General features: G+C 58.3%; 6 protein-coding genes across 6 annotated transcripts; 3 read left to right on the top strand and 3 right to left on the bottom strand.

Moving 5' to 3' along the window:
* Window positions 1–66: 66 nt before the first annotated feature.
* KRP23_8924 (L-threonine dehydratase biosynthetic IlvA) lies at window positions 67–1686 on the top strand (the record flags this gene model as incomplete). Its single annotated transcript, XM_067894428.1, has 1 exon — window positions 67–1686. The coding sequence occupies one exon, from the start codon at window positions 67–69 to the stop codon at window positions 1684–1686; it is 1620 nt and encodes a 539-aa protein (XP_067743862.1).
* A 203-nt stretch (window positions 1687–1889) lies between these two features.
* Window positions 1890–3431, bottom strand: KRP23_8923 (putative RNA-binding protein sce3; the record flags this gene model as incomplete). Its single annotated transcript, XM_067894427.1, has 6 exons — window positions 1890–1970; window positions 2040–2463; window positions 2535–2818; window positions 2883–3151; window positions 3219–3280; window positions 3340–3431. 6 exons carry the CDS (start codon window positions 3429–3431, stop codon window positions 1890–1892), a joined length of 1212 nt encoding a protein of 403 aa, XP_067743861.1.
* A 681-nt stretch (window positions 3432–4112) lies between these two features.
* On the top strand, window positions 4113–5150 carry KRP23_8922 (Ribosome production factor 2-like protein; the record flags this gene model as incomplete). The annotated part of the gene is made up of 1 exon (XM_067894426.1): window positions 4113–5150. One exon carries the CDS (start codon window positions 4113–4115, stop codon window positions 5148–5150), a length of 1038 nt encoding a protein of 345 aa, XP_067743860.1.
* A 209-nt stretch (window positions 5151–5359) lies between these two features.
* On the bottom strand, window positions 5360–6487 carry KRP23_8921 (Phosphoserine phosphatase, chloroplastic; the record flags this gene model as incomplete). The annotated part of the gene is made up of 5 exons (XM_067894423.1): window positions 5360–5543; window positions 5617–5839; window positions 5924–6042; window positions 6101–6294; window positions 6440–6487. The coding sequence occupies 5 exons, from the start codon at window positions 6485–6487 to the stop codon at window positions 5360–5362; spliced, it is 768 nt and encodes a 255-aa protein (XP_067743859.1).
* A 511-nt stretch (window positions 6488–6998) lies between these two features.
* KRP23_8920 (cAMP-specific 3',5'-cyclic phosphodiesterase) lies at window positions 6999–8684 on the bottom strand (the record flags this gene model as incomplete). The annotated part of the gene is made up of 1 exon (XM_067894422.1): window positions 6999–8684. One exon carries the CDS (start codon window positions 8682–8684, stop codon window positions 6999–7001), a length of 1686 nt encoding a protein of 561 aa, XP_067743858.1.
* Window positions 8685–10045: 1361 nt separating this feature from the next.
* On the top strand, window positions 10046–12820 carry KRP23_8919 (Exocyst complex component 2; the record flags this gene model as incomplete). The annotated part of the gene is made up of 4 exons (XM_067894421.1): window positions 10046–10180; window positions 10253–10771; window positions 10846–12555; window positions 12623–12820. The coding sequence occupies 4 exons, from the start codon at window positions 10046–10048 to the stop codon at window positions 12818–12820; spliced, it is 2562 nt and encodes an 853-aa protein (XP_067743857.1).
* Window positions 12821–12865: the final 45 nt, after the last annotated feature.

Here is a 12865-nt window from a genome sequence, read left to right as displayed (position 1 = left end):
CGCAAACAGCACTTTGCCTAACGTGCGTCGACGGTCTCCAGTGTCATTCCTAATATCGATCCTGGCATGCTGCGCCGCTCGAGCCTGCGCTGCCTGGGCGCCACCGCGCGCCGCGCGTCCACGCAATCTCCGCCCAACTACCGCCGCATGATCCTCGAGTCGCGCGTGTACGACGTGGCGGAGCAGACGCCGCTGCAGGAGGCGCCGGCGCTGTCGCACGCGCTGCAGAACCGCGTGCTGCTCAAGCGCGAGGACCTGCAGCCCGTCTTTAGCTTCAAGATCCGCGGCGCGTACAACAAGATGGCCAGCCTCTCGGCCGCGGAGAAGGAGGCCGGCTGCGTGTGCTGCTCGGCCGGCAACCACGCGCAGGGCGTGGCGCTGTCGGCGCGCCAGCTCGGCGTGCGCGCCAAGGTCGTCATGCCGCTGGCCACGCCCGACATCAAGGTGAACGCCGTGCGCCACCACGGCGGAGAATTCGTGGACATTGTGCTGCACGGCAAGTCGTTCGACGACGCGGCCGCGGAGGCGCGCAGACTCGTGCAGGAGGAGAAGCTCACGATGCTGTTGCCCTTTGACGACCCGTACGTGATCGCCGGACAGGGAACTGTTGGCATGGAGATTTTGCAGCAGACCAGCGGCTCTGGAGAGAAGCTGGACGCCATTTTCGTGCCGTCGGGAGGTGGCGGCATACTCGCGGGCATCGCGGCGTGGGTCAAGCAGATCCGCCCCAGTGTGAAGATCATTGGCGTGGAGGCGGCGGACGCCGCGGGTATGACGGCATCGCTCGCCGCTGGAAAAGTGGTAGAGCTCGACCACGTCGGACTGTTCGCGGACGGCGCGGCCGTCAAGCGCGTGGGTGACGAGACCTTCCGCGTGTGTGCTGAATACGTGGACGAGATGGTGACGGTCTCGACGGACGAGATCTGCGCGGCGATCAAGGCCGGTTTCAATGACACACGCGCGATTCTCGAGCCGGCAGGTGTGCTGTCGATTGCTGGAATGACGCAGTACGCGAAGACAAGGGGGCTATCCGGCTGTCAGTTCGTCGCCGTCACGTCCGGCGCCAACATTGACTTTGCCCGTCTGCGCTTCGTGTCCGAGCGCGCGGACTCGCACGAGCGCCTGCTTGCCGTGGAGATTGATGAGAACGCGGGTGCCTTCCTGCGCCTCAACCGTCGGCTCGATGCTGTGGGCGTTCGCATCACCGAGTTCAGCTACCGCTACGCTGACGCCCAGAAAGCGCGCGTGCACTTGTCATTCCACTCGCCTAGTGCCGAGCACGCAGATGCTGCCATCCGCGAGTTGCAGGAGGAGGAGTCGCCGCTGGGATTCGCACGCGGTGGCGCGTACCAGGTGCTGGATCTGTCGGACAACGAGTTGGCCAAGGTTCACACGCGATACCTTGCTGGCGGCAGGGCTCGTGGTGACGTGCAAAACGAGCGGCTATATCGCTTCGAGTTCCCGGACCGCCCACGCGCTCTGGCCACGTTCTTGGAGGCGCTGCAGAGCTCGTGGAACATCAGTCTGTTCCACTACCGGAACCATGGTGCCGATGTTGGTCGGGTACTAGTGGGCTTCCAGGTTGAAGAAGAGGACCATGAGCGCTTCCAGACTTTCCTCAACCAGTTGGCGTACGTTTTCCACGAGGAGACGGACAACGAGATGTATCAGGAGTTCATGCTATGAAAGTTTGTGTGCATAGAGAATCGGACCATCTTCGGTTGTGAACTATGGTGTCTTCATCGGATGATAACACTAAGCTATACGCAGCGATCGATAGAACTGACGCGACGTAGCGAAGCTAACTAAGCTGTGGGTTCGCAAGACTATGGCTACCCTTGCCCAGTACGGCAGTGACTGCACTTGCACAAGGTAGCCAAGACATCTCTCTAATCCGAGTCCGAATCGGACTCGTCCAGGAGGTTAAACACGTTGGCCGTCTTCGCCGGCACTGGGGCAGCAATCTTGGTCTGGCAAACACAAAAAACATGAGTCGATCAAACGCCAAAAACTACAATCGCTGTGTCCACCAAGCGTACCGTAGGAGGCTCCGTACGCTTCGGGCGAGGCTCCGACTTCCGTGCCGGAGCGGCATCTTCCTTACCACGGCCACGGCCGCCCTCAAGGGGGCGACGCTCGCCGCGGCCACGTCCACGGCCCCCACGGGAGCCCTCATCGCGACTTCCCTTACGAGGCAGCACTGCAGCATCAGCCTCCGTCTTGGCCTTAGCCTTGGTCTCCCTCTCCTCCTTGGCCTTAGCCTTGGCCTCCTTCGCCTCCTTGGCCTTCGCCTTGCGCTCGAGGTCGCGAGCCTTCTTCCGCTCAAGATAGGCGGACTCATCGCGCGGCTTCGCATCGCCGAAGATGCTGGGCTTGTGTGCATCCGAATCCTTCTTCTCGGAAGAGGTGGAGCGGGGCAGTAGGCTCAGGCGCTGACGCTCACGGGGGGTGTCGTTCTTCTCGCTGAATTACAACAAAGATAAACTTGTAAATAAAGTACTGCAATCCGTCAAGTATTCACTGCAGACACGGACCGAGGGCGGTCGTTGCGTTTCTCGAAGAAGCCGGCGTCGCGCGGCTTGCGCTCGCGTTCGCGGTCCAGCGCCACGTCCATCTTGACCGAGCGGCCATCCAGGCTCTTGCCGTCCAGCTCCAGCGCCTGCACGAGGGCCTCCTTGTCGTCAAACTCCACGTAGGCAAAGCCCTTGGGACGGTTCTCGAAGTCCCGCGGGAAGCGGATGTCCTTGATACCCTGGGGTCCGATGAAGTCCGCCAGGTCGTCCTCCGTCAGGCGGAACGGCAGGTTGCCCACAAAGAGCTACAAAAGAACGTCAGTTAACTGCATCATCGACCAGTCACCCACCTACTCAGTAGCCTCTCACCTTCCACGGACCGACATCCGGCACGGGGTTCTTGGGCCGCTCCTCACGAGACGGACGACGCTCTTCATACCCTCCTCGACGCTCCTCGTACCCTCCGCGACGGTCTCCGTAGCCTCCACGGCGGTCATCAGGGTAACCCCCACGGCGATCGTCGGAGTGACCTCCACGGCGATCGTCTGAGTGACTTCCACGACGGTCGTCCGAGTAACCTCCACGACGGTCATCTGGATGACCCCCACGACGCTCGTCCTGGTAGCCGCGCGGACGCTCTGGTGTCAATGCATGTCAGTCTATGAGCCTATGCAAGCCTCCAATTGGTTGTAATTGACGAGTTACCGTCGCGCTGCTGCTCGTGATGCTGGATTTCCTCCTCCTCAATGGGCTGCGAGGGCTCGGACCTGCGAGAGACACGCGCGTCAATGAGCTGCTATGGGAAGGAGGTGTTAGACGCACGTACTGCGCGATCTTGGGGAGCGGCTGGAAGTCCACATCGTCGTCGTCGGCCCAGGAGCTGGTGCCGCCGCGCGCGAAGCCCAAATTCTGCGCCATCCTTTGCTCGTCTCTTTGCTTGGCGTAAAGCTCGTTGGTTTGTTCCCTCGATCGGTGACAGCGTATCAAGGGCGGGACGGATGTCGCCATAACAGTTAGAAAGGATGTGCTTGGGATTGGATGAAATGATGTAGGTGACACCCCTCCTGAAATGTATGTGTATGGCGACTTCTATGACGCGCTAGAATTCAAGCGGTGTTTTCCTTCCAGCTTTAGCTTTGACCGTGGAGGTGCATGAAGCGCGAAGTTATGAAGGGAATGGTAAAATGCAGATGAGATACCGCCAGGTGTTGTGGCTGTCATGCGACCTTCTCCATTTTGCAAGGAGTTTAAGAAAAACTTGGAAAACGAAATGTTCACAGCGGAAGCAAGGAAAGACAACCTAACGCGTTTGCCTACAAGCTCGACTTCAGCTCGACTTGCTTTGAGCTTGAAATTGAGCTTAGAATGATGGCGCGTTGCTTGGCCAGAGTTGCTAAATTCCTAAACAAATGCAGGCCTGGATTAGCAGCTGTACCAATGATAGTGAAACAGGTGCTGTATTTAGCATTGCAAGGGTTGTATCATTAGCTTCAAATGCTAATGATACAATCTGCGCCCACCACCAATCAAACGCGGCCAATCAAACACTGGAGCGGCGCGGGCAATAGCCGCTGCTCTTCATAACCAGTCGGCAGCACGATGGCAGGCGGCGGCAAGATCATCAAGAACACGGCGGGCAAGCAGGCCCTGCGCGCCAACCGGAAGGTGTCCAAGCAGGCGGCCAAGCAAAGCCGCAAGGTCACGAGCGTGGCCAAGCCCAAGCGCCTCAAGGCCCATGTGCAGCGCGCCATCAAGGCCAAGGAGCCCAAGCTCGTGGAGAACACCAAGAACCTGCTGGTGCTGCGCGGCAACAAGACGAACGAGGAGGTGAACGAGCTGCTGCGCGACCTGCGCATGATCAAGGCGCCTTTCGCCAAGTTCATGGGCAAGAAGAACGACATCCACGTGTTCGACGACGAGAACAAGGTCGAGTTCCTCACGCAGAAGAACGACGCCAGCCTCTTCCTCATTGGCAGCAGCACCAAGAAGCGCCCTAACAACCTCGTGCTTGGCCGCACCTTCGACGGCCACATCCTGGACGTCATGGAGTTCAGCTTCTCCAACTTTAAGGCCATCAGCGCCTTCAAGTGCAAGAGCAAGAAGGCGCCCGGCTCCAAGCCGTGCTTCGTGTTCACTGGAGACCAGTGGGAGAGCGTCGAGGCCTTTATGAAACTCAAGAATCTGCTGCTGGACACGTTCCGCGGCACTATTGTGCCCAGTGTGAACGTCAAGGGACTCGACCACGTGATCGTGTGCACGGCCTTCAAGGAGAAAGTGTTCTTCCGCTCGTACTCGGTAGACTTCAAGAAGGGCGACGAGTCGCACCCGCGCGTGGAGCTGGACGAGATGGGCCCGCGCTTCGACCTGGAGTTCCGTCGCACCAAGTTCGCGTCGGCCGACTTGATCAAGATGGCCACCAAGAAGCCCAAGGGTCTCGCACCCAAGAAGATTAAGAACATCTCTCGCGACGAGCTCACGGGCGACAAGCTGGGCCGTATTCACATGGACCACCAGGATATTTACTCGATGCAGAGCCGCCGGGTGAAGGCGCTGCGCAAAACGCCCGCCGACCTCAAGAACAGCAAGAACGCGGAGGATGTCGGAGACGACGAGGGCGACCTCGAGATGGAAGACTAATGTATAGATCATGGCTAGCTTTTAGACGAACGAGGCGTTTTTGCTTTTTTGACAACACAAACAGCGCATCCATGTGCGTAGCTTGTTCATGATTCACAATGCCTACGGTTGGCATGCTAACGGTGAAGCTGCAATCAACAAACGCCCGTGGCGGCGATTTCTAAGGCGTATCACGGGGATCTGCTGCTCCAATTGGTCCTCAGTTGTTCTCACTGCAGCAACTTGGTCAGGTGGTCGAAGTCCGTGACAAACAGATCAGCTCCCTCCTTCACGACATCGCGAGTGACGACACCTCCGAATCCGACAAACAGGTCGGCAGGCGGGCGCGCCTGAAGGTCCGTGACGCCATCGCCGACCATCGCGATCTTCTCGTAGCCATGAATCCGCTTAATGCTGGGGAGTAGCAAAGCATTTCAATTTGTCAGTGCCAGGTAAAAGCACAAATCCCACTAAGCGAGCAACGTACACTTCGATGGCCTTGGCCTTGCCACCGTCGCGTGACGTGAGCTCGGCATCATCGAACCCGCTGTAGTTTCCGTCGTCATCGAAGAAGATGGAGTTGGCGTAAATGTTGACCAACGGGATGCCCACTTCCTCCGCGACGGGCTCAATCATGAGGCGGAAGCCGCCTGACACCAGGAACACGGCGATTCCGTTGTCCTGTAGCGTCGTAAAGAGCTTTTTGATGCCTGTAACGGGCGCAAAACGTCAAGTAACGTCAACACAAGTATCACGTCGCACCAGTCAAGTCACCAGCTCATCAAGCAACGTACCCGGCGTAAATTTGGGCGGGTGCTGCTTCAAGCAGTCCTGGATGTCTTGCCTCGACGGCTTGATGATCTCTAGCCGGGCTGCAAGCGCGTCCTCGAACTTAACGTTGCCGTCCATGGCCCTGTATCACACCAAAGAATAAGCACTCGACCACTTGAACGTTCAACCTCCCAGCGTACTTGGTGGTCCACTCCTTGACGGCCTTACCGGCGCCGCAGTGCTCGGCCAGGACGTCGATGCCCTCGTCCTCGCACACAGTGCTGTCGACGTCAAAGCACACGGCGCCCACGGAACGCCAGATTTCGCTCACGGTCTCGACCTGCGACGGGGAAGATGTGAAGCGCTCCAGCATGGAGAGCGCGCGCGCATGGTGCTGCTGGTTCGTGACAGTCATGAAGCACTCGTCAGTTAGTGATGAGTGCATGTGGACAGGGCCTGCGCACCTCTCCCGAGGTCATCGGCTAAGAACAGACGGAGGAGATGCGATGCAAAGTGGAGATAGAGAGTGCGGGGCGTACCGGGGCGGCCACGGAGCGGGCGAGCTTGTTCAGGCGAAGCGCAAGCATGGCGAGAAAGTCGAGGTCGAAGTTGTGGGATGCCGGTTGATTGGCTTTTGCGGTGCGTCGATCAAGGCGATGGTGAAACTGTGGTATCAGGTGTATTCCAGTCACCGCAGATGTAAGAATCGATGAAGGCACTAGCAGTCCGAGCACAGACGACCGGTGGCACTAGTCAAAACCGTTGGGAACATGGCTACATTTGCATTTCGGCGCTTCACGCCGAGCAGGGCTTGTTCGCCGCGTAGGCAAAGCGAGAGGCCAGCGCCTCTTTTTCTGCAGGGCGTGTCGCAGGCAGCTGCTCCGGACAGATGCGATGCGAAGAAAGCAATCGTCGCTCGAATTTCGAGTCGAGTCGAAACGGCGAGGTAGGTCTCGGTGGTGGTGATACATGGTATGTACACGACAACATGGTGGTTGGCTTTGAAGTGTGGCGTATCGATTTATTCCTGCAAGTGTGCATTATACTACAGTGACCGCTCTCATACTCCAACGTGCAAACATACCCGATAATACAGCGCTAGCGGGCCGCAGCAGTCTCCTGCTTCTCCCACTCGGCAATGTTCGTCTCGATGCCGTTCACGAGCTCGTTCACGTCCATCCACGGGATGCCGTTAAGTGCCACGATGGCCGGGAGCGCCAACTTCTTGAGGAAGCACACCTGGTTGCCCAGGAACCGCTCGTACGTCCACGACTCGCGAAAGCAGAACCACGGACTCACGCACCGCTGTTCGCGTGCGTCCAGCTCGCCCTGCTTGTAGTGCTCGTCGTTGAGGCGGAACACCCACTTCTGGTGGTTCGCGAACGGCTTCATGGTCTGGCTGATGTCGCTCACGTGCATGGCGATGCGCAGCGCGCGCACCTGCAGGCTCTGCGGCAACACCGTGCCTTCCTCCTCAAGCATCTTCCACTCCTCGGCCGTCGTGTTGTTCACATCGGCGAGCAGCTCGGGTTGATAAATAAGAGCTGTCGATGTGATGGTCTCACGAACGACCTCGAGCACCTGTTCTTGGTGGGCCAGGTCCATCTTGGACAAGATGTCGAACTTGGGATCGACAACCGCCTGCAGCGCAAGGTCCGTGTGCTTGGACTCCATCGGGGCCTTGGTAGCGTATTTCTGTGCAATGGGGTGGCTGGTCTTGATCAGGAAGTCGTTCGTCAAGCCGACGTGCTCCACGTCGTGCATCACCGCTGCCAGAAGTGCCCCCACCTGGTTGTGCATGGAGATCTTCTCGCCCAGACCAGTGTTCCACAGCATCATGAACAGCGTGTGCATCACGTCGGCCGCGTGCGTGGCGTTGTGGAACGGCATGTTGCCGTCGTAGCGCTCCTGAATATGCCTCAAGAAGCTTGGCAGAACACTTAGGTCCACGAACTCTTCGCCGCAGTCGATGCTCTCGAAAATAAGCATGCCCACGAACACCACGACGTTGCCTGGCATGAACTCCTCAAGGGCGATCACATCCAGCTCCGGGGTGCCGAACGACGACTTGATGATCTGAACAACCCGCTCAATGAACTGGTCCGGCACCTCACAGCGAATGCAGATCTGACGGATTTCAGCTTCACAGAAGATGTCACTCGGGTGGCCCCGTTTCCTCGAGGTCGGGGTCGCGGCCATGACCTCGTTCAAGTCGCCAAAGCTCAGGCACTGCTCCTCATCGATGTCGTCCCACGAGAGCGTCGTCTGGTGTTCTCCACTGCTATGCCTGGACACAATGACGTTCAGCTTCGTACGCAAGGCCGCCGGGGTCGGCACAGACCTCCGGTAGTACGCCTGAGTGAGGCGTGCGCGGTCGAAGGCCATACTACGGCGGCGAATGCCGGCCGAGACCGACTTTAAATAGGATGCCAGCGTTTTAATCCTGGCTTCGATGACGCCCGTGGCGAACCTCGTACCGGTCCCAGTGTCCGCCGACTTGAGGTCCTGCTTGTCGAACACGTAGTCGCTGCCGCCCACGGGGCTTGCGCGCACGTCCGCGGCCTTCTTGGACACTGGGACCTGCATCTCGCTGCCGAGCTTGAGTTCGAACTTGCAGTCGTCGTCGTCGTCGTCCACCCGCGTGGGGTCCTCGCACCTCGACTCGAACACAAAACACGGGCTGGAGGAGGAAGCGGAAGACGCCGAGGCGGGCGACGGTGGGGTGGCGACCACCACCGCCTGAGGTTTGCGGGCGAGCATGAAGTGATCCATGCGTCGCGTCATGGACTTTGAATGTGTGTGTACGTAGAGGCAAATCGGACCTGCACCTGCTAAATGCACTAGTTACTGCCGCCGTCGACGAACGCTTCCACCGTTAACTGAAGCCGCCCACGCTCCACTGCCTGCCTGTCGTTTTCCTCGTCCCCGCAAGACTCCAAATGGCCTTCCTCGGGCCGTGCTCGGCGAGGAGGAAACTCGCACGGCTGCGCGCCACATTCTGGGCAGCACAGTGAAGTGTCTCACCAGAGCGAGGGGGCGCCGAGCCTGCGTCTATCAATTGATAACCTGCGGCGTAGAATATGTAAACCTGGCAAGTAGTTGTTCTAAAAACCTGTATATTCGAATATAATGTGAAAAATGAATCGCTAGCATAGCGCGTCAAAGCGAAGTTGAGCAGTGTACCGACCATGAAACGCGTTGTGACAGTGTCTTTTTTTACTGAAGTTGACTATGGCGAGTCGTTCGCAGCGAGCGGTTAAAATTTACCCAAGTAATGGCGCCGTCACTTCAGCGCCCCCGTCGCCATCGGCGATTCACTGCCAGGTGCAGCAGTCTGTATCATCTCAATGCGGATGGCAGCGATAGCCATATGCGCCACGACTCCTTCTGCTTCGCGCGCGGAGTGCTTGTCAGCAGAGGGAGAGTCCAGGGTTTACTTGCTTCTTTTTTTCGCGTAGATAACTGCAACGTGCAGCGCGAAGCAGACTCGGTGAAGCACCGAGTGAAGGCGACTTGCTGTCCAGCCCCGCTCAGACGACAGCGCTGGCATTGCTGCGTGCAGCTCGCAGGCCGCCGGGATCAGGCTGCCGATCGAGTGGCCGCAATTGAACACGAGGGGATACCCCTCGGCAACTCGAGAGTGAGGAAACGCACGCGCAGCCGCGTCTGACTGAGCCATGTGAGCTGAATCCATCCGTGTCGGCAAGAACCGGTGCGTTGCCCGACGAAGACGTGGCGACAGACCGCGGTACGTGCGCGCCGTGATCGCTGCGAGTCGCGCACGGACAGGCGAGGTGGCTGCACCGACGGCGCCGCGCGAAGCCATTGAGCACACCGCAGAGTGAGCGCAGTCGCGTGCCAACGCGGCTAGCCTGTCGGGCGCAGCGCATGCACACAGTTCAATGCTGCGGTTACAAATATGGTGTATCCACCGAGTGGAAATGAACCGGCCACTAGCTCCCTCCAAAAAGCGATATAAGGGGGATGCGCTCTCTCGACAAGAGTGGCACAATGTACCATTCAGGGATAGGGCAAGAATGAGGACTTCAACTTGCCCATCCTCGTGTCGTGCACAGTTAATTGGCTGAAAAAGCGTGTGTTAACGATGTAGCCATCCCGCGAAGTGTCGCCACTTCTCGTCAAGCATGGCGCCCAGCGTGGATCCCCCCGCCAAGTCGCGCGCAGCGGCAGTGACATCCTCGACGCCCACCAACCAGACCGAGACCGACCTGTCCTCCCCACTGTTTAACGCATCGCGGTATCTGGCCGCCACGCATGCGGTAGGCCCCCCTCCCCCAACTTATATGATTGGTATCCTGACACTGAAAATCTTACTGCTCGTGCTAAACCAGACCACAAGCTTCCCAGAGCTGCAGACCGCGCTGACCGAGCTGCGCAAGACCACATCCGACAAGACTGCGCAGCTCAAAGCGCTCGTGAGCGCGCACTTTGACCAGTACTTGAGCTGCCATGAGTCTGTTCGCGCGTTGGCCTCCGACGTGAGCGCACACCACCAAGAGTCCGAGGCGCTAGTGGGGGATATGAAGAATCTGACCCGCGTGGCAGATGTATCGTTGGCTGTGATGCTGCAGCGCGCAAGAGAACAGCGGCGCATTCGCCACACGCTCGCAGTGCTATCTCGCCTCCGGCCCATTCTGGAGCTCACGAGCAAGATGAAGGCCAGTCTGCGCATTCAGGACTATGACACACTGGTGGTTGACTACGCGCGACTGAAGCACCAGAGTGGCAAGATCGCAAATCTTGCAGCTCCGCTGAAGCGCGTGGTCACTGCTGGCCACGAGATCGCGGCGACTGCCAATGCGGAGCTGCTCAGGCGGCTCGAAGATATGTCCGCGTCAGTGGCAGATCAAGTACGTTGCGAATGGTGAGCTGTAAACTCCGACCTAACGTGTTCTAAACGGCATTGTACGTCGTGATCCTCTAGAAGCGCGCGATCGATGTGCTCACAGCACTGGGGCTGGTGGAGAAGCCCATTCTTACCTGCCTCACGAAGCAGTTCGAGTATTTGGACCGCAAGCTGTCGGAGATTGACGCGAAAGACGCTGACCAGATTTCAAGTGAGGGTACCATGAAGGAATGTGTCGCCATCGCGGGCCGCTTCCGTAGTGGACTTTGGGGCTTCATTTGCGAACTATTCAAGACGCCAGCGGGCAGTGCGGCGGCGACCAGCAATGCTATCACATCCGTCGAGGCTGAGCGAGTGCAGCAGCAGGCGTGGAGCATTTTGTCAAAGTGTGTCGGTCTGCTGGAGCGCCATGCGTCACCACCCACTGCATGGCGACTCAAGCTCTTGACAGAAGCTTTCCGTCAACTTCGGTGGCTTATGAAATGCCCCAACGCCGCGAAGCTCAACGCTAACATCGAACAACTCAACGAGTCCTTTTGCGATAAATTCCGGACGGCGATTACACTCGGGTACTTGGAGCAAGTGTGCTCATCTGCGCGATCGGAGCTGCTCGCTGAGTATTTTGAACCGGTCGTGACGGTACTTCCCTCATTTTCGAGTGAGATCGCCCTGGGGACGCCCAATCCATCAGGGCTTACCCCCGTGATCATGTCGACCGACCCGCGAACAAAGGTCCAGCGTGTAATCGTAGAGGCTCGACAGGCATTTGATGTCATCCGGAGCGCGTCGACAGTGTCCTCTGAGTCCAAGATACTTCTACACCGGCCTTTGGTCTTCACAACTTGCGCCACCGATGTCCTACAACGCTGGAAGGATATCTGGAACGACGTTGGGCAAGTACTGCTGGATGTGCTGGACATTGCAGACCGCACAGTCTCTCAAAAAGGCTGCGGGACTTCTTCCGTAGCTTTGGCTGATGGTGACATTGATTTTCACTTTCGAGCACAGCTTATCCAGGCCTTGGAGAAGCACTTGCGCGACATGCTATCCGAGTTTCTTGACAAGGTGGTGACATCGTTTGTTGCAGACATCACTCCGCCTGTTCCTGTTGAAGCCCCTGCTGCTGCAACCAACGATAATCGCATTGGTGCGCGTGTATGCATCTTGCTTGCAATTGTAGCAAACTGCGTCGAGTTACGTGAAAAATGTCTTCGCATCGTTGACGGCTGGATGGCGCAGCTAAAATATGGGGAAATTGATGAAGACGCTTATACGAGTATGCTCGAGCACGGCCGTGCGGCTACTTCCAGTACTCGGGCCCTCTCCAATCTAGTGCAGAACGTGGAGATTAAGTGCATGGACATTTACTCGTCCACGCATGCAGGACCGCTTCAGCGGATTCTTCGTGCCGGAGCGGCGGAAGAACCATTTCAGTCTCATAGCAGCAGCGGCAGTGGTAGTAGCAGGCACAGCTCTCGCACCAGTCGCTCCAGCAGTGTGGGGTTTCCAACACCGGTGGCGTTGCAGGATGCAGTCTCCAACCCCATGAGCTCGGCATCCATTCCCTCGGATCCACGTCAGTACGTGTTCAACGTGCTTCTGCAGCTGATCACCTTACGCAGCGAGGTTGAGACGAGCGTAGGGGAATATCCACAGTGCTGGGACTACATCCGCAGCGTCACCGACCCGCTGACGGCGGCGATGGCCGAGTTCCTCGAAAACTCGGTGCGCAGCTTGGAGAGCCCCAGCGTCAGCACGTCGACGCTGGACGAGTGGAAGCGCAGCCACGTAAGTGTGTAGCGGGTCTTGAGCTTTGCGTAGTGCTGACGATCTCTTACATTGTGTTGGCCTGTAGCTACTCGTCGAAGCGCGGTTCTTCCAGCTAGCGCTCAGCGACCTCATGGCGGAGGGCACCAAGACGCAGCTCGAAGCGGTGGAGAAGCAGCTCGTGCAGGCCAAGTCTGCGGAGCAAGCAGCCAGCGCGGGCCACGTGACGCTGCTCAACCAGATGAAGCACCAGACCAAGCTCTATCTGCTTGCACTTCAAAATTAGCTTTGCATCGAAATCCGTGCGCATGAGCGGACACGCTGCACTTCA

This window comes from Phytophthora ramorum (assembly GCF_020800215.1).
Source record: "Phytophthora ramorum isolate Pr-102 chromosome Unknown Phyram_PR-102_s0007, whole genome shotgun sequence".
Taxonomy (NCBI): Eukaryota; Oomycota; class Peronosporomycetes; order Peronosporales; family Peronosporaceae; genus Phytophthora; species Phytophthora ramorum.
This window is presented reverse-complemented; position numbering and strand designations above follow the sequence as displayed.